The sequence below is a fragment of the Agelaius phoeniceus genome, chromosome 19 (genome assembly GCF_051311805.1).
Source record: "Agelaius phoeniceus isolate bAgePho1 chromosome 19, bAgePho1.hap1, whole genome shotgun sequence".
In the NCBI taxonomy this organism is placed as follows: Eukaryota; Metazoa; Chordata; class Aves; order Passeriformes; family Icteridae; genus Agelaius; species Agelaius phoeniceus.
In genome coordinates this window covers 10,684,384-10,710,932 of record NC_135283.1, presented here as the reverse complement: position 1 = coordinate 10,710,932, position 26,549 = coordinate 10,684,384, and the positions used below count along the sequence as shown (strand labels likewise).

General features: G+C 51.1%; 2 protein-coding genes and 1 long non-coding RNA gene across 4 annotated transcripts in view; all 3 read right to left on the bottom strand.

Annotated features, from left to right (window-relative positions):
* Nucleotides 1-241: 241 nt before the first annotated feature.
* On the bottom strand, nucleotides 242-24,558 carry AXIN2 (axin 2). Of its 2 annotated transcripts, none has more exons than XM_054645091.2 (10): nucleotides 23,735-24,558; nucleotides 17,481-17,621; nucleotides 11,989-12,091; nucleotides 10,013-10,153; nucleotides 9,385-9,872; nucleotides 9,105-9,281; nucleotides 8,602-8,820; nucleotides 7,614-7,709; nucleotides 6,105-6,272; nucleotides 242-2,038 (listed from the first exon to the last, which is right to left on the bottom strand). In XM_054645091.2, the coding sequence occupies exons 1-10, from the start codon at nucleotides 24,556-24,558 to the stop codon at nucleotides 1,912-1,914; spliced, it is 2,484 nt and encodes an 827-aa protein (XP_054501066.2). In that variant the 3' UTR covers nucleotides 242-1,911. The 2 variants fall into 2 exon arrangements, with proteins under 2 accessions (XP_054501066.2, XP_077044231.1); XM_077188116.1 differs by having other exon boundaries at nucleotides 9,105-9,278.
* Nucleotides 20,496-23,726, bottom strand: LOC143695480 (uncharacterized). The gene is made up of 2 exons (XR_013184700.1): nucleotides 22,664-23,726; nucleotides 20,496-21,646 (listed from the first exon to the last, which is right to left on the bottom strand). It is a non-coding gene; the product is annotated as an uncharacterized LOC143695480 (long non-coding RNA).
* Nucleotides 24,530-26,549, bottom strand: part of CEP112 (centrosomal protein 112) — a 197,644-nt gene continuing 195,624 nt past the window's right edge. The window contains exon 28 of the mRNA XM_077188113.1: nucleotides 24,530-24,665. The gene's annotated coding sequence lies outside the window, so the exon portion shown is untranslated. The remainder of the gene's footprint in view (nucleotides 24,666-26,549) is intronic.

Here is a 26,549-nt window from a genome sequence, read left to right as displayed (position 1 = left end):
AGCTCTGCAGCACAGTCTGGAAGCCAGACCAGGTTCAATCTGCAGGTGAGTTACCTGAAGCAGCTGTAAATGATTTAATCCCCACACTGAAGAGCAGCTCCAGCCTTTGCCTTGCCTCCTTCCCAGCAGGAACAGCCCCTGCCAAGGCAGAGAAGCTCACCAGCTCTTTCCAGCTACCACCACAGATGAGAAAAAACCCCTTTATTAAGGCATTAAGGGTGAAAAAAAAGTCAAGACAATATTAATTTGAAAAATATAAAATTTTAATAAAGGCTACATCTCTTAATTACAATAATTATTGTACCAAGTAATTTTTTTTTTAAATGAAACTCTTTATAATGCATAATTTACAGTATAAGTAGAACAAAATGCCATGGCAAAAGTCATGAGTACAGGACTTGTAATAAAAGGCATAAAATATATTTATACATAAACCCCTTAAACAAACAAGGGAAAGCTTGAACCCTGAATATAGGGCGAAGCATGGTCGGTAACACCATGCAGGCACAGGTACTGTACTGATTAAATTTAAAAAACACTAGAGATAGTGTATTAATATTTCCACCATACATTTTCTACAATATATACAGACTTACACAAAGTAGCAATGGCAAACAGAATGCACAGATTAACTTAATCAACACAAAACCCAACTGTTGAAATGCAAGGTCTTTCCCGGGAAAGGCTTGTTCTGCCCCAAAAACCCCACCCCACAGAGCTCCCAGAGCCTTCACCCACATCTCCCACGGCCTGTGGGTGTTCAAGGGGAGGCAGAGAAAAACCCAGCCAAAAAAAACCCCAACCAAACCCCAGCACACAAGGACTCACACGCTCCACACCGAGCTGAACACGCCCCGTCGCAGTTACACAGCCGTGAAACACAAGTAGTGCTAACATTGAACAGCTAAAAACCTTTAGCTCTGTGGAACCCACACAGGCTTTTTTAACCTTTTTAACCTCGAGCTGTGCTAAATATGGACATGGGAATGGGATGGCTCCTTCTACAGCCCTCCCAGGCTGGGGTTTTTGCTCTACCTTGGGCACCACTGAGAGCAGCAAGGCAAAAACCTCACCCCGCCAAAATCCATGGACAAAATAACCTGTTGCTGTTGTTGTTATATTGCAGCTAAATAGAGTTAATGTTTAAGACCTTTATTTCAAATTAGAGCAGCATAGATTAAAATGCACCGGTCTCTAGGTGAATGGATTTTTATTTCGGCTTTTATTATTATTATTACTATTATTATTAATATTATTTCTTTAGGAAAGTTTTATCTTCACTTGGAGAAATACTGGGCACGACCTCACTCCTTCCCTTCTCCCCCTTCAAAAGAAAAAAAACCAAAAAACCATCACGAATGTGCTCATCGCCAAACTCCTAAATTTTAGATAGTGGGAAAAACGTAAAAAAATAAAATACTCCTTCCTCCCCTCACCCCACTTCCCAGCCCCTCTCTTCTCCATTGTTAAAGCAGCATATCCAAAAACTGGACTTAAGGGAAAACAGACTGTTCAATAAATATCAATAAGGATTACTGTTAAGGTAAGCTATACACAGTTTCTCTTAGTCCATAGATTTCAGATCCCCAGGAAATCATATATTATGTATGGAAGTCTCTCAAACACGGTCTGCATCTCCAATAGCCAACAGTGGTCATGTTTCTAATAAATAGTCCAGGGTTTTTATCATCTCAGTACCCAACTCATGAATAATAAATGCCATTCTTTTCCTCTAAGGCTAATTCAGCAAAGTCTTCATAGACTTCACTTTTTTTTTTTCTTCATTGGTTCAAAACTTTTCCTTCAGAGTGGTTTTGTTTTTTTTTTTTTCTTCCTCTTTCCTTGTCATCACTACTGTTGTGTGTCCAAAGATTTTCCTAGGTTAAGCTTTGTTGAGGAGCACAGATGCCATCAATCAATCCTTTCCACCTTCCCGAGGATCCTCCCTTCGTACATGGGCAGGATGGTTTCATCTTCCCAAACCTCCTCGAACACCGCCCCGCAGTCAAACTCGTCACTGGCCTTTTTGAAGTAGTATCTGTGGCAAAGAGAATTAAAACACAAGTTTAAAAAGCAAATAAATCAAAAGGTAAAAAGGCAAAGGATGCTTTGTTTGCTCTTTTGTAACCACGACGTTTCCAGTTTCTCCCTCCTGAGGATGCTCCTCCAGGAACACCTCTGGGCTGCTTGGGTCTGGTGGCTTGAAAGCATCCCTGGGGCCTCAGGGATGGGGTGGGATGGAAGGAGCAGGGCTGTGAATGCTCCTCAGGGGTGACAACAGCTTCTCCAGTGAGCAGATGACACACACTGGCAGTGGTACCCCCAGCCATAAAGAAAATTAGAAAGCACGGTGATTTCTGGTCAAATATCTCATTTAAAAATAAATAAACAGGATTTCAAAGCCAAGCATTCTTAAGGTTCCCCTCTCTCCCCACCTTCTTTCTTTCATGTGTTTTCTTGTTTCAAAGCTGAAGGCGAACATTAAAATTAGCAACTGTTATTAAAAGGATGGATGAAAAGCAAACCATCCCCAGCTTCCTGCAACGCGGGAGCTGAAACTCTGCGGTGTTCCCGCTGGAAAAAACATCCATGGGCTTGGAACAACCGGCTGCGAGCTAAGGGACACAAACTCGTGCCTCTCTTCCCCAGGCTCAGGAGCACTCAGAGAGCCTGGTCCAGCCCCTGGGCCGTGACACGGGGAGGTCAAGTAGCAGTGTCCTGCATTCCTGCTCTTTTGCTCCGGGTCGTTAGATCATGAAGCCAAGGCTGCAGAGACAAAAAGCACCCCCACCCCTCCTGTGTCAAACACTAAGGACCCCTCTATTATCCTGAATTAGACCGTTCAGCTTCTTGATTAAAGGTTCCTTTTATCCCGTTTGGAGCTTTCTTCCTTCTAAGGGTGCTTAATTGCATATGCACAAATGAAGGGCTTCCATTCAGAGGGGTAGCATTTAGGGAGTCTGTCCGTCTGCCGCCCAACACCTCCTTGGAGATTCCTGCTTTCCCTTGGAAAAGGGCTTTGCCATCTGATTGCCAGGGATGGAAAATATTCCAGCAGATAGATTACAAAAAAAAAAAATGTATCTATATATATTAAAAATTATATATATATATATATATATAAAAATATAAAATTAACTCCTCCCCTGTAGCTTCCAGACAACTTGGGTTGGCAGATGTTTGTCAGGGAGAAAGGTGTTTGTAATTATGATTTTTCTTTAGGATAGCAAAGGAGATCAAATGAAGCTCACTTTTACTACTAAAACTGGAAGAGCCACAGCAGGGCCTTGGAATCAGACATTTTTATTTAGTGACTTGTTTTAGGATGTGTTTTTGAAATATCTCTTTATTTTCAGGGACATTAAAATTATTTTGGTGGGGGGATAAAAGATCCCTCTTTTCAGTCAATGAGATGATACCACCTCTAGTTAGTCCAGGTATGGTTAAGATGCATTTTTGTCAAGTCATTCCAAGCAGAATTGACACATGGTGCATCTTTAATGGCTCAGCAAGGAAAAAATTATTGTTTGAGTCCTTCAGAGCCTGCACTCAGGGAAGTCAATGGCCCAACTCCCACCAACTTCCGTGCTGCAGGTCAAGGCCACAGCTCCCCAGGACAGCCTTGAAATAAACCCAAAAAACCCAAGGAAAGTTTGAATGAGTTACAAAGAACTTTCCCTTCCCTCTCCCCTGTCCAGATAACAGCTACTCTTCCCAAGAACTTCCTCCCCAAACCCTGGCTGTGTTTACAAAATTTTTATTTGAGAAAACACGCTATGACCTTTTACATAATTACAACCTTATTTCGTAGAGAAATGGGGAAAAATAAGAAAAGGAGGAGGCAAAGCAGAAAGAAAAAAAAAATCCACCCCCACAACATCTTCAAACAAGTCACTCTGCTCTTATTTGCTCAGCAATGGGCTTTCCATTGAAACATATTTTATGTGGCAAGCTTTGCTCCTTTTTTTTTTTTTAATTTTATTTTTTGGGACATCTGGCACCAATCGAGGCACGCGGGCCCGGCCTTGCAGCTCTGTTTTGAACCACTGCCATCCCCAGATTACCCGACACCACCCACTTTTTTCTGTGCGTGTATGTTTGTTTTTTGTTAACGCCATCAGTATTAAATCACTGCTTAATTCCTTTTTTTTTTTTTTTAATTTTTTTTTCTTTTTTTTGGGGGGGTGGTTGGAAAGCCAAGGCAGCGCTTCCCCGGCAGGGCTCTGGCATCGCGGGAGCCCGAGGTACCCGCCTCGCAAACTGATCCAATCAATAAAGAATTTGGAGAGTGGAGCATTTCTACATGTCTTTGTGCATTAAATGAAAGGCAAGGGCTTCAAAGACATGCTTATTAAATGTGCCTTAAAAAGAAATCAATGCCAGATGTGACCAAAGCAGCCTAGTTAGTGCCTCCCCTAACACACACGCCACTCCGGGCACTGCGGACCTCTCCCCTGAAGGTCACCCGCAGTTTCACTCAAAGTCCAGCCAAAAGTCAAAGCTTAGATCAAAATGATTCCCTGGAGGTACACACATTTGTGTAATTAGTTTCACCTTGTGTCTGTGCAAGATAAAATACTGGGCACGTACCCAAGTTCCTTTTATAAATTTCTGTATTGTCTTTACCCAGGTGTAAAGGGGTGAGATCTAAGCAAAACGTTGTTTCATCCTTGTCAGTCACTTAAAAACATTTTCTAAAGTAATTACGGTCCGACAAGGCACAAATAATTGCACCTGGAGGGGCTTTTGGGCCACAGAGGGTTCAGGAGCCTAGTCTTGCACTTGGGCATCACATGAAAAATGTCACAGAAAACCAATAGACATTAAAAAAAGTTGGGTTTTTTGGGAGGAATTGAAATTACACAGCCACTAGGCAATGGCAGAGCAGTGGTGAGGCCAAGGAAATTGGTCTGCAGACGAGGAGGAGCACAGTGAGACAGGCTTTAGGGGCTGGGAAATGGCACAAGCGTGCCAGAAGCCCAGGGATTATCCTGCAGGGTGTCCAGGTTGGATGCACTTGCTGGTTGGTGCCATCCAATGGCAGCTGGGTGGGCTGCAAAGATGGTTTGGAGAGGAATTGAAATATTTCAGCCCCAATGTGCAAGAGCCATGGAGAGATCCCAGCTTGGCATCCACCAGCCTGGGAGTGCCCAGGGTCACCAACCCCTGGTTTGTACAGGTGGAATTTCCACACCTAGAGAGAGGCCAGTGATGGGGCAGCAAGCTGGGAACTCCTTGTACCAAACCAAAATGAACATTTGCAGCTTAAATCAGAGGCTGCCAGTTACAGGGCAGGACACCCAGCTCTCTGAAGCACCACCAAATTCAGTGCAAATTAAAAAAAAAAAAAAGCTGGAATGTCTTTCTCCTGCTCACCCTGCAGGAGAAGTGGCCAACAGAGCATCCCAAGGGTGCCCAGATCCACTGGGAAAGGGCAGCCAAAAAGAGCCAGTGTGAAGCTACTGCCATAGCTGAGCCAAGGCAGCAAACTGAGCAGAGGAACCAGAACTGGTTAAACTGGGAGATGGGAGCTAGAAACCAGAGCAGCAGGGTTTGTTGGTGTTTCTGAGGAGGAACTGGGTATTGCTGGTGCAGCTTCCCCTGCAGGGCAGAGGTTTTCTTCCCCTCTAATGAAGAGAAAAGGGAGCGAGCTCCATCCCCATGTATCTCAGCAGCACCATCCCAGCCCATTTATGGCCACAGCATTGCAAAAAATAATCAAAAATGAAATAGTTAAACAGTAGGCAAAGCAGGAGGCCAGCACCCAGGTGAGCCCTGACCCCAGTCTGGAATCTGAATCCACTGCTCCGTGCCTTTGCCACAGAGCCATCCCACACTTCCCTGCTATTGAAGCTTTTTGGAGAAGGGCTGGAGCACAGGTCCTAATGCAACTGGGAAAAGGTTGGGGTGGAAGGGAGGAGGTGCCCTACAGCCAAGGCTCCTCTCTCCATCTCCATGATGCTCCTGTTCTGAGTGGGAGTGGACTAAGAAGATCCACAGCCTCTGAAAATCCAAGGTGTCACTGCAGCAGCCCTGCCAAATACCTGCTAATTCTTCTGACTTGTTGTAACACACTAAAGAACAAACAAATCACACATTCTTACCTGTAATTTCCCTTTTTGCTCAGCTGTTCTTTAAAGTGCCCAAGTGTCAGGCTCTGGGCCTTTAGCATCCTCCTGTAGGGAATTTCTTCTCCGCAAAAAAAATAGGTGACAACCAGCTCACCAGACTGAGAGGTGTGAACAACTGGCAGTTTCTTTGGCTCTTTGTGACTGCAAAACAGAAAACACACACCAAACCCTCTGGTTTTCCATTTGAGAACAGGCTGTTTCACCTCACTCCAGCCAGCAGTGGAGTTGGTGAATGCTGGCAGAAATACCCTGAAAATCAGATATTCCTGTACTGCCTTTGTTGGGAATTGGTTGGGATGTGTTTGCACAGCCCTTTGCTGGATTTCCACAGAGGAAATCACAGAATGGCTTGGGTTGGAATGGACCTTAAAGATCATCCAGTTTCAAACCCCTGCCATGGGCAGTGACACCTGCCACTGTGCCAGGCTGCTCCAAGCCCTGTCCAAGCTCCAAGCTCCTGGATTTGGACACTCCAGGGATCCAAGGGCAGCCACAGCTGCTCTGGGCTCCCTGTGCCAGGGCCTGCCCACAATTCCTTCCTAATATCCAACTTAAATCCACCCTCCTTCAGCTTGAAGCCACTCCCTGCTGGGGTCATGGCATGGCAGAGGGGGAGCTGAGGGACGGAGGTTGGGCTCCCAGCAAGCCCCAGGACTGCACCCCCAGGATTTTAAAGGCTCTTTTCATCTGCCCTCACATAAAACATCTCCCAAGCTTCCTCCTTGTGCCCAAACCCACCTGCAACCACCAGACCCCAAAGCAAACCCTCGGCCAGATGTTCCACCTCAAGCACTCAGGTAATCTTATTTTTCCCAGTGAGGATAAAATTAACTGGATTCTGCCATTTGCACCCAAGCAACGCTTCTTACAGAATAATTAAAACAATATTACCCAGCAAAAATGGCAACACTCTAGTGAATACCATGCAGGCAAATCTACAACTGCTTCTGAGGCAATGTACACTTGGCATGTCAAAAGGTCACAAAGTGTTAGTCCGCAGTAATTTAGTCTTCCTAATTTGTTCTAAGTCTTTGTAGAGTGGTTTCAGAAAAAAAGCTGCTAGCAAAGACAGCTGGTGGACTTAAGGTCAACCAATTAAAAATGAAAGGCTCTAGTCAGGTGGCTCAGTCTGGACTTCAAACATTACTCATTGCTTAAGATGAAGAGGGTAAGAAAGAAAACTTTAATTATTTAGGCCATTTTAGACCTCTCTGTAGCAGATTTCTTGTTAAAAGAACCATCCTGTAATTAGACTAATCCAATCTTTGTCCACTTTACAGGAATGCAAGTTAAAAAGAGCCGGAGACAAGATTTGAAAATGTTTTGTTCTTTCTTTAAGAAGAACGTTTGAAAGGGGAAATTTCAGATATAAGAATTTCCTCTCCTTTCAAAGAGCAATCCATTTAATGAAAATATAATTATTATATCTATCTATATATATTTATTTATTTCCCATTCCTCTTCTGCACGTGCAATACTCACTCTTCTGTCGTTAGACTTGCATTGCAGAAAGGGGAGCTCCCCCCCTGAATGGCAGCGGAGTGGTTTCGGTCCCTCTGCTGATTTGAGGTTGAACATCTGAAGTGGGGAGGGGGAAAAGCAAGTGGGGGAAGAAGGAGGGGGGGGGGGAAAAAAAAGAGAAAAAACAACTTTAAGAAAAAAATTGTTGAAATACAATCTCCTTAATTGAAGTCTCCTGTGGGTCGTTAAGTTCGCTCTTTGTATCAAGCCTCACATGTTGTAAACAATCAAAGGAAGAATTAAAAATGCTGTGGGCTAATTTATCCTTCCATACCCAAATGAACGATAACCAGTCCAATTCCCCACTTGGAATGTAGCTGGAGCCTGTCCCAGAGGAAAAACGGGCAAATTACAGCCATCAAAAGAGTGGAAGTAATAGCCTCGGATTCCAACTATTTGTGCCGGTGCAGGGTGGGGTTGGAACACAGAGGCTCATCCTCTGGGCTCGGCCAGGAGGCTGTCACACATCCCATGGCTGTCACACATGTCCCCATGGCTGTCACATGTCCCCATGGATGTCACACATCCCCATGGCCGTCCCTCTGCCTGGACAGGCAGGACACATCCCCATGGCTGTCACACATCCCATGTCTGTCACACGTCCCCATGGCTGTCACATTCCCCATGGATGTCACATTCCCCATGGATGTCACACCTCCCCATGGCCATCCCTCTGCCTGGACAGGCAGGACACATCCCCATGGCTGTCACACATCCCCATGGCTGTCACACGTCCCCATGGCTGTCACATGTCCCCATGGCTGTCCCTCTGCCTGGACAGGCAGGACACATCCCCATGGCTGTCACACATCCCCATGGCTGCCACACCTCCCCAAGGCCATCCCTCTGCCTGGACAGGCAGGTTACATCCCCGTCCACCCTCAGCAAAGCTCCCCCAGCCCCGTTTGTCCCCACAGCAGGATGGGGACCGTCCCTGCCCTGGCTGTACCGTGGCTTCTGCGGCTTGGAGACCTCGGCCAGGCGGCGACACGCTTCCTCCAGCTGGGCCAGGGTGTTGGGCGGTGTCAGCGGGGGCATGGCGGGGTCCTGCACGAAGGGGTGGGCGGGCTGTGCCCCGCGGGGGTGGCTGCCCGTCCCCCAGGGGTGGTGGCGGCCGGGGGCCCCCTTGGCGCAGTCGGAGCTGTAGGCCTTCTTTGTGCTTTGTGTGCTTGGGGAAGGGAAGAAGTCGGGTTAGAAAAGCTGGAAAATATGACTTTAATAGCAGCTCCTATTCTGCTCGCTCCCTCTCAAAAGTCTGTCATAACATGAAAGGAGGTTTATTGCCAAAAACATGACATTTTTGTGGTTTTTCTGGTTCTGCGGAACAGCTTTTATATTAAACCGGAGGAGCAAAGAGTCTCATTTGTTTTTAGCGATTGTAAAAATAGACAGCCCATGTAATATATAAATATTTACCGGGAGCGATATTGCTGCAGACAGCTGCGTATTTACCTATGGGTCTTGTGCTTATTTTGTCTCTCGCTCTCCAGCATCCACTGCCAGACGTTCTGTGCCCGATCCGCTTCGCCCCCCGGGAGCTGCACCCCAGCAGGGCCGGGCAGCCCCCCGTCCCCAGGGGCCACGCTGTCCCCTCCTCGGCCCGGCCTCTTCAGCAGCGTCCCCGTCCTGCTGGTGGCAAAAAGGGACACTCAGCCCCATCCCCATCACCCCCACCGCAGCAGGACAATGGGCGATGTTTGGGGCGGGTGCCACGGAGATGCTGGTGACTTACCCGAAGGGCTCCAGCGGGGAGAGAGGGGGGTCAGTGTTTTTGGGGTGGCCCTTGCACTTGGGGTAGCAGTAGTAGTCGCCGCCCGCCGGGCAGCAGCACTGCACCCGCTGCGCCGCCTCGGCCTCGATCTGCTCCTTGGTCTTGGGCACGGTGTGGTGGTGGATGTAGTGGTGGTGGACGTGCTTGGTGGTCTGCTTGGTGATGAAGCCCTTGCCCAGCAGGGCGCAGGCGGCCAGCGAGGCCGTGCCGGGCGGCAGCTTGCCCGCGGGCAGCCGGTCGGGCGAGCGGGCGCGGGGGCTGTGCCGGCCCACGCCGGGCGATTGGCAGCCGGGGGTCTTCAGCACGCGGGAGAGGTGCTCGTCCAGGATGGCCTGGGGGTCCTCCTCGTAGCTGCCCGAGGGCAGGAGCGACAGCGGGTGCTGGGGGTTGGTGGCATCCCGCCCGCCCTGCAGGCTGGCAGGGAGCTCGGTGCCCTCCTTCTCCTCGTCCTGCCAGACAAGGGATGGCAGGGAATGAATGGAAGGGGCCGGGAGCTGGCGAGGCGCGCGCCGGGATGTCCCCCCCGGGATGTCCCCCCTCCCGCCCGCCGGCCGGGTGGCACGCGGAGCGCTGGGAGCGCTAATCCTACCTCCTTGATCTGCTGCAGCCTCTCCTCCAGACAGTCCATGGTTTCCTGCTCCTGCTTCAGCTTCTCCAGCCGGGAAATGAGCTCGGCGGCGAAGGCGGCTGGCTCCACCGGGGTCATCTCCTTGGGAAGCCGGTGGGTCCTCTACAAGGAGCGGGGACAGAAGGCACAAGGCAATGTTTAGCGGGGCGCGGGCGCTTCGCCGCTGCGGCATCGCCGGCCCCGCCACGCTTGTTGTGTCTCCATGTTTGGATGAAAAGACGACCGCAACTAGGCATGGTCTGCTCTGGATTTTTATGAGCTAGTGCTGTGGCCTCATGGAGTGACATCCTCCCCACCAGCGTTTGCCTTCGGCAGGAGCAGTTGGTCGCACTCTGAGGAACCCCGCTTGTTCTCTCTGTAGTACAACCAGCCCATCAGTAGCTACTCTGAAGTAGAAAATCTTCAAAGACTGTTGTCAAACATCAAAAAAAAAAAAAAAAAAAAAACCTCTGAGGTGGGAGGGAGAGAGACTTTAACTAAAGGAATAAAGTGAGTATAAACAGAAAGGAGTTGGAAATTAAAAAAAATAAGATGGGGGAGAAAAAGGGAAAGGAGGGAAAAAAAAAAAAAAAAAAGAAGTCAAACGGTTGCAGATCAGAGAAGTGCTGGTAATTTATTTCCTGGCTACACACTGGGCACCTTTGAGGTAGTGTTGTCTCAACAGTGTCCTAGATCTCTTCCCCCCCCCTCCATCTCTTTGTACAGAAAATGAAGAAAGCTGCTGCAGGCTAGCGGTGCTACACTGCTGAGCTTGGCTGCCTCAAGCAGATCTATCAAGGGAAAAAGGGAACATCTCCAAATCAAGTGCAGAATATAAAAAGGCAAAACACGAATTTCTGCCAAAAGAAGCAAACATGGCAGGAAAAGGGGAGGAAAGGGAAAAAAAAAAGGAGGAAAAAGAAACCACCCACTTGACTCTGCCCTCCCTCCTGCCATCCCCACACACCCCACTCCTCGCCCCCACTCTCCCTCTGTCTCCCCCCCCGAAAGCAGAAAGCTGAACTGCCAACTCTTTCACATACTACCCACCAGATGAGGTGGGGCCTCTCTCCGGCAACCACTTAGCTCCAGAAATGATGTGAGGGTAGAAAAAGGCCACTCTGCTGGAAATTGTCACTCTTACACAAGCTGGCTCTATTCAGTCCCTGATCAAAGCACTGCCTTACAGAGAAAGTCGATTTGCACGCCCTGGGACAAAATAATCTAATTTACAAGCTCAGGCTATAGAACTTTCTTTAGGAAGGAAGGGGAAAAAAAAATACCAAAAAGAAAAACCACATAAACCACCCCCCGACCTTCCACCAGAAATATCATCTATGACTTCTTGCTGCTTAAGACAGCAGAAAGAGGAATTTTAGCATATTAATCTCAAGACAAGATAAGTTTACACTTGTCTGTGTAAACAGTTTATTCACTGCAGGAATCGAGAGGCTGCAAGTCAACTGAATTAGCAAGTCAGTGAGTTAATTTTGAAGAGCAGGGCAGGACCGTGCATCAGATCCCTCAAAGCCAGGCAGGGATCTGCTGCCAGTTCTCTCTTTTGGGAGCTCCTGCTCACCCCCAGCTCTCACAGCCATGCACAGGAGGCCAAGCACCACAGGAGTGTCAGGGTGACAGCCAGAGCAAGGCTCCCACTAGACCCAATTGGGATTTAACCAACACATTCACTTGGGATTTAACCAACAGGACAAATTCAGTGTCCCTGAAAACTCCTAATTAGCAGCTGGTTTCAGGAAGGACCAAGATGCGACCATGCAGGGTTTTGGAATGATGCTGAGATGGCTCCTGCCCAACACCCGGCAGCACCTCTCTCCTCTGGCATCACCCTGGGATGGAAATGCTCTCCTCCCCTGCTCCCTTCCCTCCAGATGTGTTTGTCCCCAGCCCTAGCACTTCCCAAGGCCCACCCAGACCCTGCAGTTCCCTCCTGGACTCACCGGAAAATGAGGTAGAGAAACTTGACCGTTGGCCTTGACGCTCCGGTGCATTTCCCGCTGGAGCTGCTTCTTGCTCCCAATTCTGTACGGGGGGATCCCATCTCTGCACATGGAAGAGAGGCCACGTCAGCTGGGGCTGTCCCCATGCTCTGAGACACTTCTCCATCCCCTCTGGAGCCACCCAGGCAGCCGCAGGGCCTCGTTCCCAGAGGTGCTGAGCCCTCGGGATGACACCCGAAGCCTCAAATATCCGGCGGTGTGGGAAGTGCCTGTGTCACCAAAGGATGCACATGGATGTGCAGTAATTAAGCAAAAGCTGAAAAGCTGAAGGCAACTCCACATCCAAAGATTCCATCAGCTTCACTTGCAAGGCCTTTCCAACACCATGTTTCTGCTCATGACCTTTAATTTCAGGTTTTTCCTCATCCAATTACACTCTCTAGGACCACAACGTTTCTCAAGTTTTGGGACACCCCATGAACTGCTGGCACAGTGGAAACAAGGAAGAGGCTGAGGATGGATGGCCATCCAGAGGCTGCTCCCCATCTCCAGTCTCATTTAAGATCCAGAATCACCAGGATTTCCCTGCCCCAAGGCTGGTCAACACAGGACACCTCAGGGCATGAACATGGTCATGGACAGGACATCCTCTGGACAGGACACTGCTGCCCACAGCCACCCCAGCTCCTGCCAAGCAGCCACAAGGAGAGACCAGGCCAGGAGCTCCAGGTTCTCCAGTGGGAACAGCCCCCTGCATGTCCCACTCCAGGCATCTTTACCCAGCCACACAAAAAATCACCCCAGAGAGGATGAAAGGGCCTTCCACAGCCAGTGGGGCCAGCCGGAAGAGCACGCCTGGAGATCCTGAATGTCTCATTCCACCACTTCCCTCAGACTGCCTGGAGAACCTTGATCTCTGGTGCTGTCCCTTTCATCCACCTGCCCCCACACCTGACTCATCTCCTGAGAGGAGAAAATAACTCCAGCCCAAGGAGGAGCAGACAGCGCTGGCCCCACGCCGCTGCCAGAGGAGCCAGCGTGGCACAGTGTCCCTGCCTGTCCCCTCCCGTGGCCACACACCACAACACCTTCCCAGAGGCACCATGTCCCTCCCCTGGAGGAGGATGATCAAATGCCATCTCTCAAAGCTCAAAGGAGGCGATGGCAGAGCTTTGTGAAGATCCTGGCCAAAGCCTTCAGTTGCCATTAATGAGCAAGACTAAGCTGCAAAGCCTGGAATGATGATCAGAACAATCCCATCTGAATAAACTTGGAAAAATCTTTATAATAAAAATGAGCATGCTGGGAGGCCCTGGAGGCCACAAGATGAGCACCTCCTATAAATACAGTTTTTGAGCACATGTGACATGGAAAATGAAAGGAGCTGATTGTCCCCATGTCCCCACTGCACAACAGGGGGCTCCAGGAGCTTTCTGGAGGAGCAGCCCAGCACAGAACAGCCAAAACAGCCACTGGTGGCCAACAAGCACCTCCCCATGAAGCATTTCTGCTCCACAAACCTACAGGGCAATGGGGTTTGGGACACATGACATGTCTTGGTTTTGGGGGAGGATGGGAGAAAAGCAAATCTAAGGTGAAGACAAAACCACCTGTACCTTCAGAGAGGGCCTCCTGAGACAAGGGTCTCTTAGGGAAGACCTTCAGCACAGGGAATGCCCAGTAAAACTGGCATTTCAGAGGAAAGTAAAAATGCCAGCATGAGCCTATGAACCCATGGGATGAATCCCATCAACACACTCAGTGGGAAAGGAGGTGTCCTCTATCCATGGAAGGCCAAGAGGCCAGATGGGGAGGAGCAGGGAAGCAGCTGAAGGGTTGTGTGTCCACCACAAGGATAGAACCAGGCAGTCCTGCAGCCCTCCTGCATTCCCCACCTCCCTCCAGCTCTGCAAGCTGTCCCCAACAGCTCTGTCCCCAAGCCCTCTGCTGTGGCACACCATCTCCTTGTGGGGTATCCCCAAGGTCCCAGCCCCACAAGGATCATCTCTGCCCAAAGGGACAGCTCTGGGACAGGCTGTGGAGCAGGAGTTGGGGCTTCACTTGTAAAGGAGGAGGAGGAAAAGCAACACTGACCCAACAGTGTGGGTTCCTCACTTTAGGATTTGCCCTCATTCAGGCTGATACAAGAACTGCTCCTTCCCCCTAAAATTCCTCTGGTTACAGCAGAGAGCCCCCCATCAAACCTCCAGCTCCCTGCTTCTGCCCTGGCAGAAGAGTTCTGCAACTTGTAACAACATGCAGAACTTTTAAAAAAAGAATTAAAAAAACCCATAGGTATTTCTCTGGGATGGGAAGACTGTGGAGCAGCTTGGAAGGTCAGCCTGGGGAACGGGAAGGGACTTCAGCAGCCACTTTGCTGAGAGCTGCCTAAACCCTTTCCTGGAAAACAGGGAAAATGGACAAGGCCAGGGCTGAAGAGGTGCCCAAGTGACCCCTGACTGCAGGAGGGACAGAGGGATGGAGCTGGAGCCACCAGCCAGAGATAAGGGGGGCAGGGGGAGCCCTGATGCTGAGCAGATCCCCCAAGCAGGGGAAAGCACCTTGGAAATGAAAGGGCTGAACGTGGCCTGAGGCCTTGGGGCAGGCCAAGGGTTAAGCCCAGCTCTCCAGGTGCCACCTCTCCCCCTGCTCCTACAGCCAACACTTGCACTCACTTTCTTGGCTACTAAAAGCTGCGGGGCTGAAGAGCTCCAGAGTTGAGGCACCAAATAGTAGAGTTTAATTATAAACATTTCAGCTAACCAGGCTGGGGCTAAGCCAATCTGTTTCTGGGGGGGAAACACTAGTTTGAAGTCTTCTACCCAGTCAGCTGCCATTTAAGCTGAGCCAATTATCTTAGCCTTTTGACTCAGATGTGCCTGACCTAACCTGAATGTAGTTTTACTGCTGCTTTGAAATATCAGACTCATGCGCATATGCATTCACTCCCATCTTCATTTGGCAACGGCTCTGAAACAAGCCTCTGATCTTGCCAACATCAAAAGCCTGGTTTGTAAGATAAGGTAATATTTGAAGTTTGCTCAGCAGCATTCCCCTGTGTCCAAAGTAAATCCATAAATAAGATATAAGCAAATAGAAAAAAAAAATCCCCTTTCCTCCCACCCTCCCCCCCCCCCCCAATCAAGAAATGGAAATAGAAATTTGCATGATGCTTTGTGGCTATTACAAAATATATAGGGATAGAATGATCCCTGGCTTCTGGAATAAAATAAAAAAGGCAGATTACGCATTATTTGGAGATTTCTCCTAATCCCAGTGCAGTTCAGACTTAGATTAAAAAAAACAAAAAAAGCTCCAAACTCACTTTACTGCTATGTCTGACAGACTTTTCCAGAACAAGTTTTTCCTCTTCAGTTGATACCAATATGAGCCAAAAGAACTAATTTGCATTCACCCTGCTGGAACAAAACAAGGCCTCCTGTTCCAGGGGGATAAAACCTGACAGGCTGAGCACCTGGGCTCAGCCAGGGTGGGTCTGTGCCCCTCCAGCTTCCAGCAGAACCCAAAAATCCCAACTGCTCTAGAGATGCTGGCAGCAGCCCTCCTCCTCTGCAAAGGAAGTTCTACACCAGCCTGAACTTTAAGCCCAGCCTCCAGAAGTGCCAGTTTGCCTCTCCTAGCTGCAGAAAGCTGCAGCGTGCCCAGTGCCAGCCCCAGGGCTGGAGCGTGGTGAGGGCAGGACACTGCCCCTCTGCCAAATGGAAATCTGCCCCTCTGCCAAATGGAAATCTGCCCCTCTGCCACCCCCAGGCTCCAGGCAGGAAATCTGCCCCTCTGCCACCCCCTGGGCAGGAAATCTGCCCCTCTGCCAAATGGAAATCTGCCCCTCTCCACCCGCTGGGCTGCAAATCTGCCCCTCTGCCATCCCCAGGAAGGAATTCTGCCCCTGTGCCACCCCTGGGCAAGAATTCTGCCCCTCTATCACCCCCTGGGCAGGAATTCTGCCCCTGTGCCACCCCCGGGCTCCCTGCAGCCCCCCAGCCTGGAGCTGCAGGCAGTTTAATCAGCCAAGCTTCCCCAAACTCTCACAGCCTGCATGGGCCATTGTTACAGCAGGAAAAAACAGGCAGCTCCTTTCAGGGCTGCTTTATGGGGAGCTCCTATTCACTTGTTCAAGCAAATTTCAAAGCGGGCTGCTGCCCTCTCATCCCCGCTAAGCTCCCCTGGACTAACAATGGGCTGAAAGCGATTCAGTTAAGCCTTTCATCCACCATGCACTTTATTTCTCACTCAGTGCTCTCATCTGTATAAGGCCTACAATTGGCATTGCTGTGAAGAGAGGGTATAATCCTAGCCCTGTGAATCCCAAGTGACCCTACACTGGTCCAGAAATGACTAACCCAATGAATGCTCTGTTGACACATGATCACATACAACCAGAGCCAGTAAGAAGAAATAAAGAAGTCACCCTATGATTCAGCTCTTTTATTTAATGCCAATATTGTTCAATAAGGGAATCTGCTGGGACAACAAACTATTTTTTTCCTGTAATATCAGTTCAAAACACACATGTGCATTTAAAAAAAAATTTTTAAAAGGGCTTTTTGTTTATGCATCGAGGATTTTTGGTAAATCCTGTTTTCCCTTGTGCATCTTCACGCATGTTGACTTCAAAAACCCAGTATGAAAACCTCTCTGAGGAGCACACAGGGACCACTGGCCATGTCTGACAGAGACACTGAAGAAGTTTCAAGATGAAAAACCAGCAATGCAGCACTCTGCTTACAGGTGGGCTCGTCTAGAGCACTGAAGTGAAGACCATGAAACACAAACAGCAACATCTGCCTTCTGCTAAGCTGAAGAAATGGTCCTTAGAAGCACTAAGTGAGCCTCACTGTCCCCTCTAGAGAAACAAAAGCACCATTTCTGTCCTGCTGGGGAAAGCAAACTGACAGTCAAACCCTTCTCCTCAGCAGCCAGGAGAAAACAGAGCCTGCAATTCCTGAGCTCAGCCACAGCATCATCTCTGATGCCTGCATGCTCCTGAAACACCCACACCTGATCCAGGCAGCTCCATCCAAATGGCTCTTTGAAGACTGTCCCAGCCACACTAGATGAGCAGCTATTTGCCCCTTCAGGTCACTGGCCCTATTAATGTACATTCTGACACTAATGACGAACGTTAATTACAGAAAGCACTTCCTACAGGAAGTAATCTCCTCTTTGATGACTGATAACTAGTTAAGGAAGCCTGGCCTTAAGACAAAGGCTCAGGGAGATTCATTCACTCCTTGGGTTAGTCAGGCAGCACCATGAGGCAGGGCAGAACATCTTTGCTCAGCTGCAGTTGCAAAATGGCAAGAGAGGGATTCGCTATTTCCCTGCATCCGATACCTGCGGCGACGGCGCGAGGGGCAGAGAGAGAGAGGCTGCCATGGCCTTTGGGTGATGCCCATCACTGCCCTAAGCCCCACAGAGCTGATTTACAGCTGTCCCATCCCCAGCCGTGGGCAGCAGCAGCAGGTACTCACACGCTGCTGTCCGTCATTGACATGGAGTCGTCCGTCAGGGCATCGCTGGAGATCTCGCTGTCGTTGGCGCTGGTGGCCGGCGCGAAGACATAGCCCGAGTTCACGTGGTAGGGGTTAACAGGGTCGTTCCTCTTGAAGGACCTGGCACAGGCAGGACAGGAACACAGTTACCACACAGTGCTGGGCTTGGTGGCAGCACCATCCTTGTGGGGAAACCACACTCAGCCTCTGCAGAGCCAACCAACCACACACTGCTCACTCAGCCAGCACACCGCCTAAACCAGGATGCTGCATCTAAACACACCCAGAGCACAACCTTAAAGACTTTTAGCATCTTCTAAAGTGCTCTAGAAAATCCCAAGAAGCACCTCTGCATCCTTTGATACCCTGAAAAACTCAGTCTTTAAGGCCTGATACTGCACTGCTGAGGTCAGCAGGAGTTCTGCTGTTGGCACCAGCAGGGAAAAGTCCAAGAAGTTCACAGCTCGAGTCCCACTGAAAGGCACAAGGAATCAGCCAATAATGCTTACTTCTACTGTGAAGACAAGGGTTAGGGTCCCTTTGGAAACACAAATTATTGGTATCTGTGAACCAGGAGAACTGCCTGGAACTACAGGGGCAGGACCCCCACGTGTCAGAGGCACAGGGCAGGGCTGAGATCTGCTGCTCCAGGCTGGCCTCACAAAGACAGAAGCACTACAAAAACACTGGCACTGTAAAAACACACACCAAAAAGCTCAGCTTTTAGGAGAATCTCCTACTACTTTTTTGGCGTAGAGTTGGGTGGAGAAGAGGAGGATGGATGGGGGAATTGAGGAGAGACCAGCACATTGTATTAATGGACACATGGGTTACTGACCCCAACACCTCCTCACCCACAACAGCAAGCCCAAAGCCCAGCCTGGATGTTTGAGCTGAGCAGGCAGGAGCAGCTCTGTGAAGAATTCACAGGCAGTGACAGAGGCTGTGATGGAGCAGGGCCAGGTCACCACGGCAGGGTCACTGCATGGGGAGCTCCCCAGGCATCCCCCTGCCTCCACCACTGCAACTCCCCAGCCAGGATCAATATACACATCCTGGCAGGTGATAAGGGGATTATGCAGGGGAGGTTTGGAAGCTGCATGTTAAGGTGCACATTTTGTTCCTCTTCCAGGGCAAGATGGGGTTGTTAAGCTTCTGCCTTTGTATATCAAAGCAAAAGGCCTTGTCATCTGATAAGGACTGCTGATTTTAATAATTAGGGCCACTTACCCAGGACTTGGGGGCCTAAGGAATGTGCCAGCAGGCTCGGCAGGTTTTTTTTAATGGGCTTTCCATCTCCCTGCCCCCCTGGGGCTGGAGGGACCAGCTGGGTTGAAGTGACAGCAACATCCTCCCACTGCCCCCTCTCAATCTCCATCCTCATCCCTGTGCCCCATCACCCCATCCCTCCTCCCCCAGCACCAAAAGCAGAAGCCTCAGCGAGGCTTAAGTTTTTAAAAAATAAGGGGAAGGGAAAAAAAGTAGAGAAAAGGAAGGGGAAGGCTGGTGGGGAAGATGGGCCTCTCTGGTATGAGCAGTGTGGGGCTGGCTGCAGGCAGGTATTCAGCCCAGCCGGGGCTGCATTCCTTTCCAAGGAGGCCAAGGCATTTCTGATGGGGAGATCAAGATGTTAAAAAATATATATCTGGGAAGAAGAAGAAGGGGAAAAAATGAGATAGTAAGGAATGCCACAGGAAAGAAGTTAAATCTTCAAAGACAAATTAATTCCACATGTGGGTGAAAGCAAAGTTATCCTGCTGCTACTACAACCAAGTCCCTCTAAAAGCCATGGAGTCTTCTGCTCTGGATCAGGGGAATGTGCAGTCCCAGAGACCCTTCCTAGGGCCCTGGTGGGCTTTTGGGTCAATGTGTAAGGGATGCAGCTCTCCCCACTCTTTGATTTGAAACCATCTCAGCTCTGAGAGTGCATCTGAGGACCACAAGGCTCAGGATGCCCCACGAGGCTCAGGGGTGCAGGTGCTCCCCAGCACAGCCCCAGCACCTCGCTGGGAGGCGTCTGTCACCCCTGTCACCCCCAGGGTGGCTTTGCCATGCTGCTCTCACACGAGCATCCCTGCAGAGGCTGAGCTGGGGGCGGAGGCAGCAGCTCCGTGTGGCACAGGGAGAGGGAGGTGTGTCCAAACACAGAATTAGAGAAAGTGGCCGGAATGAACTCATCTTCCCAGCAGCACTGCAGCATCATTCACCTACCAACACCTCGTGGACAAGAAAAAAAATAATAACCCCTAAAGTTCACAGACAGTTAAAGTCCTCATCCCTGCTCCACATCCAACACGATCCTACAGAAACTTCCCCATCCTTTCAGAAAATCAGTAAAATCTCCCCATCCTTTCAGAAAACCAGCGGGGGCTGTTTTGCTACATTTAATGTTTTTGAATCTTTTCTTCCTCCCAATTTTGATTTGACCACCTTACTCCAGTAATTGCACCCAGATGCATCAAGTTGCCTGCGAGGGTTTTAAATTCCAGGGAGAGTGGTGGTCTCCTGCCACAGATGCTGCACACACAAACACAGCCCAGCTCCAAACTCAATATGCAAAGTGTTTTCAGCTGTCAGGTAGCAGTTGCTCTGGAGCTTCAAGGAGAATGTCTGATGTTTCTCAGCCTATTCTTATCTTGATGCGATGACACACAGCATGTAACTCTCTCTCTCTCTGCTATGTTAGGCAATGGCCATATCAGAGGTATTATAATGCCATGAAAATTTCAGAGGGGTTCTTGGTCGTAGCCCCTGTTATGAGGGTGCAGTTCCAGAGTGAGGGGGGTGGGTTTTTTTATTGTCAGGTTGCTTTTAGAAATAAAAGCACTTGGGCAGGTCAAACCAGACTTCTACAGAGAGAGAAAAACTGTACAAGGAGCAGTTGGAGGCAGCACTGAATCTCATTAAGTATTTTCTTGGGACAAACATCACTGGGCAACCATGGGTTTAAAAACATTTTTTAAAAAAGGCAAAAAAACCACACATGCACAAACCTGAAAAAAAAAAGTATATTTTAACACAACTATGTTAATCACAGCTTCCATGCTCTAATTGTAGAACACTGCTTGGAGCATAGCTTTACAATGGCATCATTTACTTTGATAATTGAAGCCAAACTTGGTTCCAATAACTTCACACACAAGGAGCTGCACCAGCGGGTCCTTTCAAAGGCCAGGAAGCACTGGGAGCAGGCAGAGGGCCATCTGCAAGCCCCAGCCTTCCTCCAGCAAGGTCAGTCCCACTGATGTTAGAGCCTAATGGGAGGCAGATGAGCCCACCTTGGGCTGAGCAAAGCCACGTTACCCCGGCGGCACAGCAAAGGAAGAGCAGCTCTCTGTGTACACAAAGTCGTGCGTGATAAATTTAGAAGCGCGTATAAATAATAGCTGGAATTCCTGGAGCATGGGGCCAGGTCCAGCACAGCAGCCTGGGGAGGCCAGTTTTAACCACACCACAGCCCAGAGGGGAGGGGAGTCGCCTGGCAGGACAAGAGGGAGGTCCTGCTTTTAAAATATTCCCTGTATTAGGGCTCCAAATACACAGCCAGCAGTTTGCAAGCGCCTGCTCCCCAGCCAGGTGCAAACTCTGTGTTTTCACTTGACTTCTCCTGTTCCTGTCCATCACCGGCACTGGGGCCAAACAAAGTCTCTCAGCTTGTCTGGTTCCTGCTGTCTCCCGTTTGCTGTGGGTTTGGCTGTGGCTCCTGCCCTGGGATTTCCAGGTGGTCTCTCCTGCAAACACCAGGCTGGCCTGGGACTGCTGGGCTCCCCCAGTCAGGTGGGCTCAGCCCAGGGCTCAGGGCTTTCTCTGGGATAATCACATTGAAACCCACCGAAGCAAATGGCCAGAGCCTGCACAGCCCTTCAAAACCAGAGCACGCTGAGCAGAAATTCCTTAATTCCAACACACACATGAGGGAGGTGTGGTTTGGCCACTCACCAGGAAAGACTTTGTGCAAGCTTCAGCTCCAATCCTAGCTGCGATCCTAAATGCTGAGTGATGAGAGATAACCCATCCATATGCTCATCAGCTCCCAGCACATGCACGCACAAGTGGCTTCACAAATGGGAGGAACTGAGCAGCATCTCAGCTTGACCTCCCCTCTCTTTGCATTGAGATCTTGGCCCCGTGGAGAGCAAAAGCTCCTGGAAATTCAACAGAAGGTGATCAAAGCAAAAAGCACTACCTAATGTCCTAGGAGGGTAGATCTGACATGTGAGGAGCAAGCTGCATTAATCCCTGGACAAAAAAGAAAAGAAAAGAGGGAAAAAAAAAAAAAGGAAAGGAAAAAAAGCCCAGCACTAATCAGGCAAGCAGCCACGGCACTGCAAGAGCTCTCCTGGACAAGGCACATGTGGGTTTAGCAGGGCCTGCAGCTCTGGTAGAACATACAGCCAAGCCCTTCCAGCTCTGAATCCCAACAAAGGCTCAGAGATAAAAGCATCAAACATCCCCCTCCTGGAAAGCCAGCGAAGGGCAGCAGTTCAAACCAAGTTCTGGAGAACAGCAGATGCTCAGGCAGAAAGGCTCAGGCACGAGATGAGCATCCCAAAGCCCAAGTCCTGCACAGAGCAGCTGCCAGCGCTGCCCCCCCGCAGCCCCCGGCAGGAGGGGTCCGGGATGCAGAGCATCCCTGCTGTCCCCACCCCAGCATCATCCCTGCTGTCCCCACCCCAGCATCCCTGCTGTCCCCACGCCCAGCATCATCCCTGCTGTCCCCACACCCAGCATCATCCCTGCTGTCCCCACACCCAGCATCATCCCTGCTGTCCCCACACCAGCATCATCCCTGCTGTCCCCAACCCAGCATCATCCCTGCTGTCCCCACGCCCAGCATCCCTGCTGTCCCCACGCCCAGCATCCCTGCTGTCCCCACGCCCAGCATCCCTGCTGTCCCCACGCCCAGCGCCTCCATCCCGCCCCACTGGCGGGACAGCCTCCGGCTCAGCAGACACCAAAGAGGCTCCGGAGCACCCTCCGGGGCAGGGGGGACCCTGCCAGCACCCCACGGCCCCGGCAAGCCCGGCACAGCTGGAAGCTCTCCGGGGGCAGCAGAGGAGCGCTCCAGCAAAGCCTCCCCGGGAGAAGGCTGATGCCCTTTGATGTCCATGAATCACAGACACACTCTCAAAATTCCTGTAAACGAGATGTCAAACACTCACCATACCAACCCCCAGGCTGCCGGGCCGGCGGAGGAGAGCGCACATCTGCAGCAGAGCCCTCTCCTCTCAGCCCTGATTCAACAATCCACATTTATGGCAAGGGTGGGGAGAGGAAAGAATACATTTTCAGAGGATTATACAACTCATCATTTGCTCATCAGAGTCTCTCTTTCCCATCCCCCCCTGCACTTCGAGATGGCTCTTGCTTTCCTCACCCTCGCACAGCTGTGCCATCAACAATTCCAACAAAAGAGAAGGCTCTGGCAATGCAGATGCACCCCAGGACCAGGGCACAAGGACAGCCTGTCACCACACAATGTCCCCATATCCCCCTGGGGACAGCCACCTCTTCACGAGCTTAACCCTGAGCTCACGGCCAACATGAGAGCACCAAACATCCACCAAAGATCTGTTACACCACACCTGGAATGCCTCTACCACCTTAAACACTCAAATTTTAGGTATCCTGCTGTATGCACTGGCTCAAAGCCACCCTAGATGGCTCTGACATGACACCGACACCCCACGCCATGGAGAAGCTGCACATCACACACACACACAGTGTCAAAATAAAAGCAGATTCTGGCCAAGTTGCAGAGTTTGATGCAGTCAGTGCACACATTTCCTCTTCCACGACCGCACAATTGCTTCCCACATAACCAACATCGTTAAACACCGGTTGATGGTGGAGTTGGGGAACTGGTAGGTTACATTATTCATGTGTCTCTGTGATCCACTCCACTACTGCTCTTAATAGGTTTGAAAGTTGAACCAATAATTAACGCATGTCCGGAGGACATAGTTGCTATGAAGTTTTTGATCTATAAAAGAACTGAAAGAGCCAATAGGGCTTCAGAGCACAGGATCTTGTTTTCCTCTGTAGAGGGGGAAAACCCCCACACTCAGACAACACCCCACGAATTCCAGTGTCTGGAGGTGTGGGGAAGCAGCTGTGCTCCCAGCCCTTCAGGAAGCCCTGCCTCCCCTCGATTCCACCCCAACAGCCTTCTGAAAAGCACTCTCTAAGTCCTTAAAGTTAAAACAAAGCACAGTTTCCAGGGGTTCCCTTACCTGTAGCCGTTCTCGATCGTTTCCGTGGCTCTGACATTCGCTGTAACCCTCAACGTCTTGCTGGATAGTCCAACTACCGAAGGCAAGATTTTGTTTTTAAAGTCTGCACAGCTCCATTCCTCTTCTTCATTCAAGGTCGGGAGATAGCCACAGACAACTTTTAAGCTCCCCAGTCCATTGCTGTTCATGTAAGCGGGATTCTCTCCTCCACTCCGTACATATTCGAGGTATATATCAGAAGTTAAAAACATCTGGTAAGCATTTTCCTCCATCACAGTCTGAATCTCAGTCTGTGCCTGATCAAACATGATGGAATCTATCTGCTGCTTCTTGATGCTGTCCCTTATGTAGGTCTTGGTAGCAGGTTTGAGCTGCTTGGAGACGATGCTGTTGTTCTCGATGTACCTTTTGTAAATAGCTTTGGCTACTCGTAAAGTTTTGGTATCCTTAAGGTCCATCTGCCTGAAGCCATTGCAGGCAAACCAAAAGTCTAAGGTATCCACACATTTTTCCCTTTCCAGAAAGGTCCGAAAAAGATAGGCACCATCTTGATCTCCCAACAGGGAATGCAAGGATTTGGTCCATCTGGCCAGAGGGGAGTCCGGGGACGCGCTGCCCTCGGGCTCCCCGAGTCCGTTCTCATTCCTCCGCGGGGCAGGAGGCACCGGCATGGCCTTGAAGCTTTGGCTTTTGGCGAGAAACGAGCTGGCGAGTTGCGGGCATGGTGCTTCTCCTTCCTCCCCCGGGACAGGGGGTCGGGGGGCGTCTTCCCTGAAGCTGCTGCTGGGGTCTGGGAGGTGGGCGAGGAGCACGGCGCTGCTCATGGCTCCGGAGCTGGCTGGGGAGAGGGGCTCCCAGTGCCTTCAGGAGCTGCCTTGTGCCTCTGCCTGCCTCTGCCTGGAGTCAGCAGGGGATCCTCGGAGCCTCCTCTCTGCAAAGGGAGGGAAGAAAAAAAAAAAAAAAAAAAAAAGGGGGGGGGGAGAAAAAAGGAGTATTGATCTAATCAAAACCAGATCCTCCCAACATCAAAGGCAAAAAAGTAAACAGGCTTTTCAACTCCTCACAGTCAAAAAAAAAAAAAAAAAAAAAGGAAGAAAGAAAAGGAGAGAGAGAGAGAGAGAGAGAGAGAGGAGGGAGGGAGGTAGGGCAGAGGGAGCGCGGCTCTATCGCCAGCCCGATCGCGACTATCAGATCCGCTCCGCTGAACTCCCGGCTCACTTTGAGCGGGGCCGGGGCCGGCGCGGGGGTGTCAGCGCGGCCCCCCCGCAGCCCTGGGCAGCTCGGGGCGTCCCTGCCCCGGCATCTGGTTTCCATTTGCCCCTCTCGCAGCCCGCTCCCCCCGCGCTGCCCGACCCGCGTGTGTCCCGGGTGTCCCCCCCTCCGCCAGCAGCGATGTTGGGGCGCTTCCCTGCGGGAGCCAGGCTGGACCAGGAACCCCCCCCCCCCCCAAAAAACACCCCCGAGGGTGGGTTAAGGCGAGGCGGCCGTACCTGGGCGCTGCGGGGCATCCCGGGCCCCCCGCATCCCCCCTGGAGCCCAGGACAGCACCCCCGGCTCTGGAAAAGGGGCAATAAATGGGAAGGGGGTGTCGGAGGGGGGCAGCCCCCAGCCTTGAGCTTCCCGGCGTGCAAAATAATAATGATAATAATAAAAACCTGCTCCAGAAATGGCGACGGGCTGGGAGGAGGGAGGTCGGAGGGGGAGGAAAGGGGGGAAAAAAGTCCGGAGCGACTTGGAGCCCTCCGAGCCGCGAGCAACAGCCGAGCCGCGGCGGGCACGGGCGGCGCGGAGGCTCCGCGCCCGCGGAGGGCGGCAGCGCGGGCACCCCACGGGGAAAAAAATACATATATTGAAAAAAAAAAAATTAAGGAAATAACTGAAATTAAGAGAAAATTCCGTATCTCAAGCAGAAGAAGCGGCGGCCGCCGCCCCCGAAGTTGCCACTCACCGCCGAGCCGGAGCTCGCTGCGCGCCCGCGGCCCCGCCGCTCCCCGCCGCCGGCAGCGCGCAGGCTGCACCCGCTCCCCCCGCCGGCCTTCCTCCTCCTCGCCTTCCTCCTCCTCCTCCTCTCCTCCCCGGCGGTGCAACCGCATCGGAGAGCATCGGGAAAGAGGGGGGTAAAGGGAGGGGGGGGCGGGGGGGCTGCGAGGGAAGGAGCCCACTGCGATCCGCGCCTCCCTCCTCTCCCTCCCTCCCCTGGTTATTTATTTTATTTATTTTAAATACAAAAGCGCAGGTCCCGCCCCCCCCCTCCCTCCGCCCCCCGCCCCGGGCTCCCCCCGCAGCATCAAAGCGCAGCCCGGCGGAGCGGTCCTGCAAGGGCGGTAGAGCAGTGAAAAAAAAAAAATTAAAAAAGGAGAAAAAAAGAGGATAAAAAAAGAAAAAAAGGGCCCAAGGAATTTTAAAAATTAAAAAGAGAAAGAGGGAGAAGCTGGGGGAGCACCTCTTGCCCCTCCCGGTGCTCCCACCCTCGGGGCATCCCCGGTGCGAGGCGTGCGCGGGGGCGGCTCCGGCGCGGGCGGGGGCGGCAGGAAGGGTTCGTACACCAGGGCTGGGGAGGAAAATCAAATTATTTTATATTTTTGGGGAGCAGGATTTATTTTTTGCGCCCTTCCCGCGGCGGCTACAGAGTTGCCAGGACCTTATCAAAGGGAAGCGATCGCAGCCGCCGCTCCGCCGCCTTAAAGGCGCAGCGCCCCTTTTCCTGCGCCGCCCCGCGCAGCGCCCGCGCATCCTCCGCGCATCCCCCGCGCATCCCCCGTCCCCCTCCCCAGCCCTCCGCAACGCTGCAGGCCGGGGGCGACTCCCCGGCATT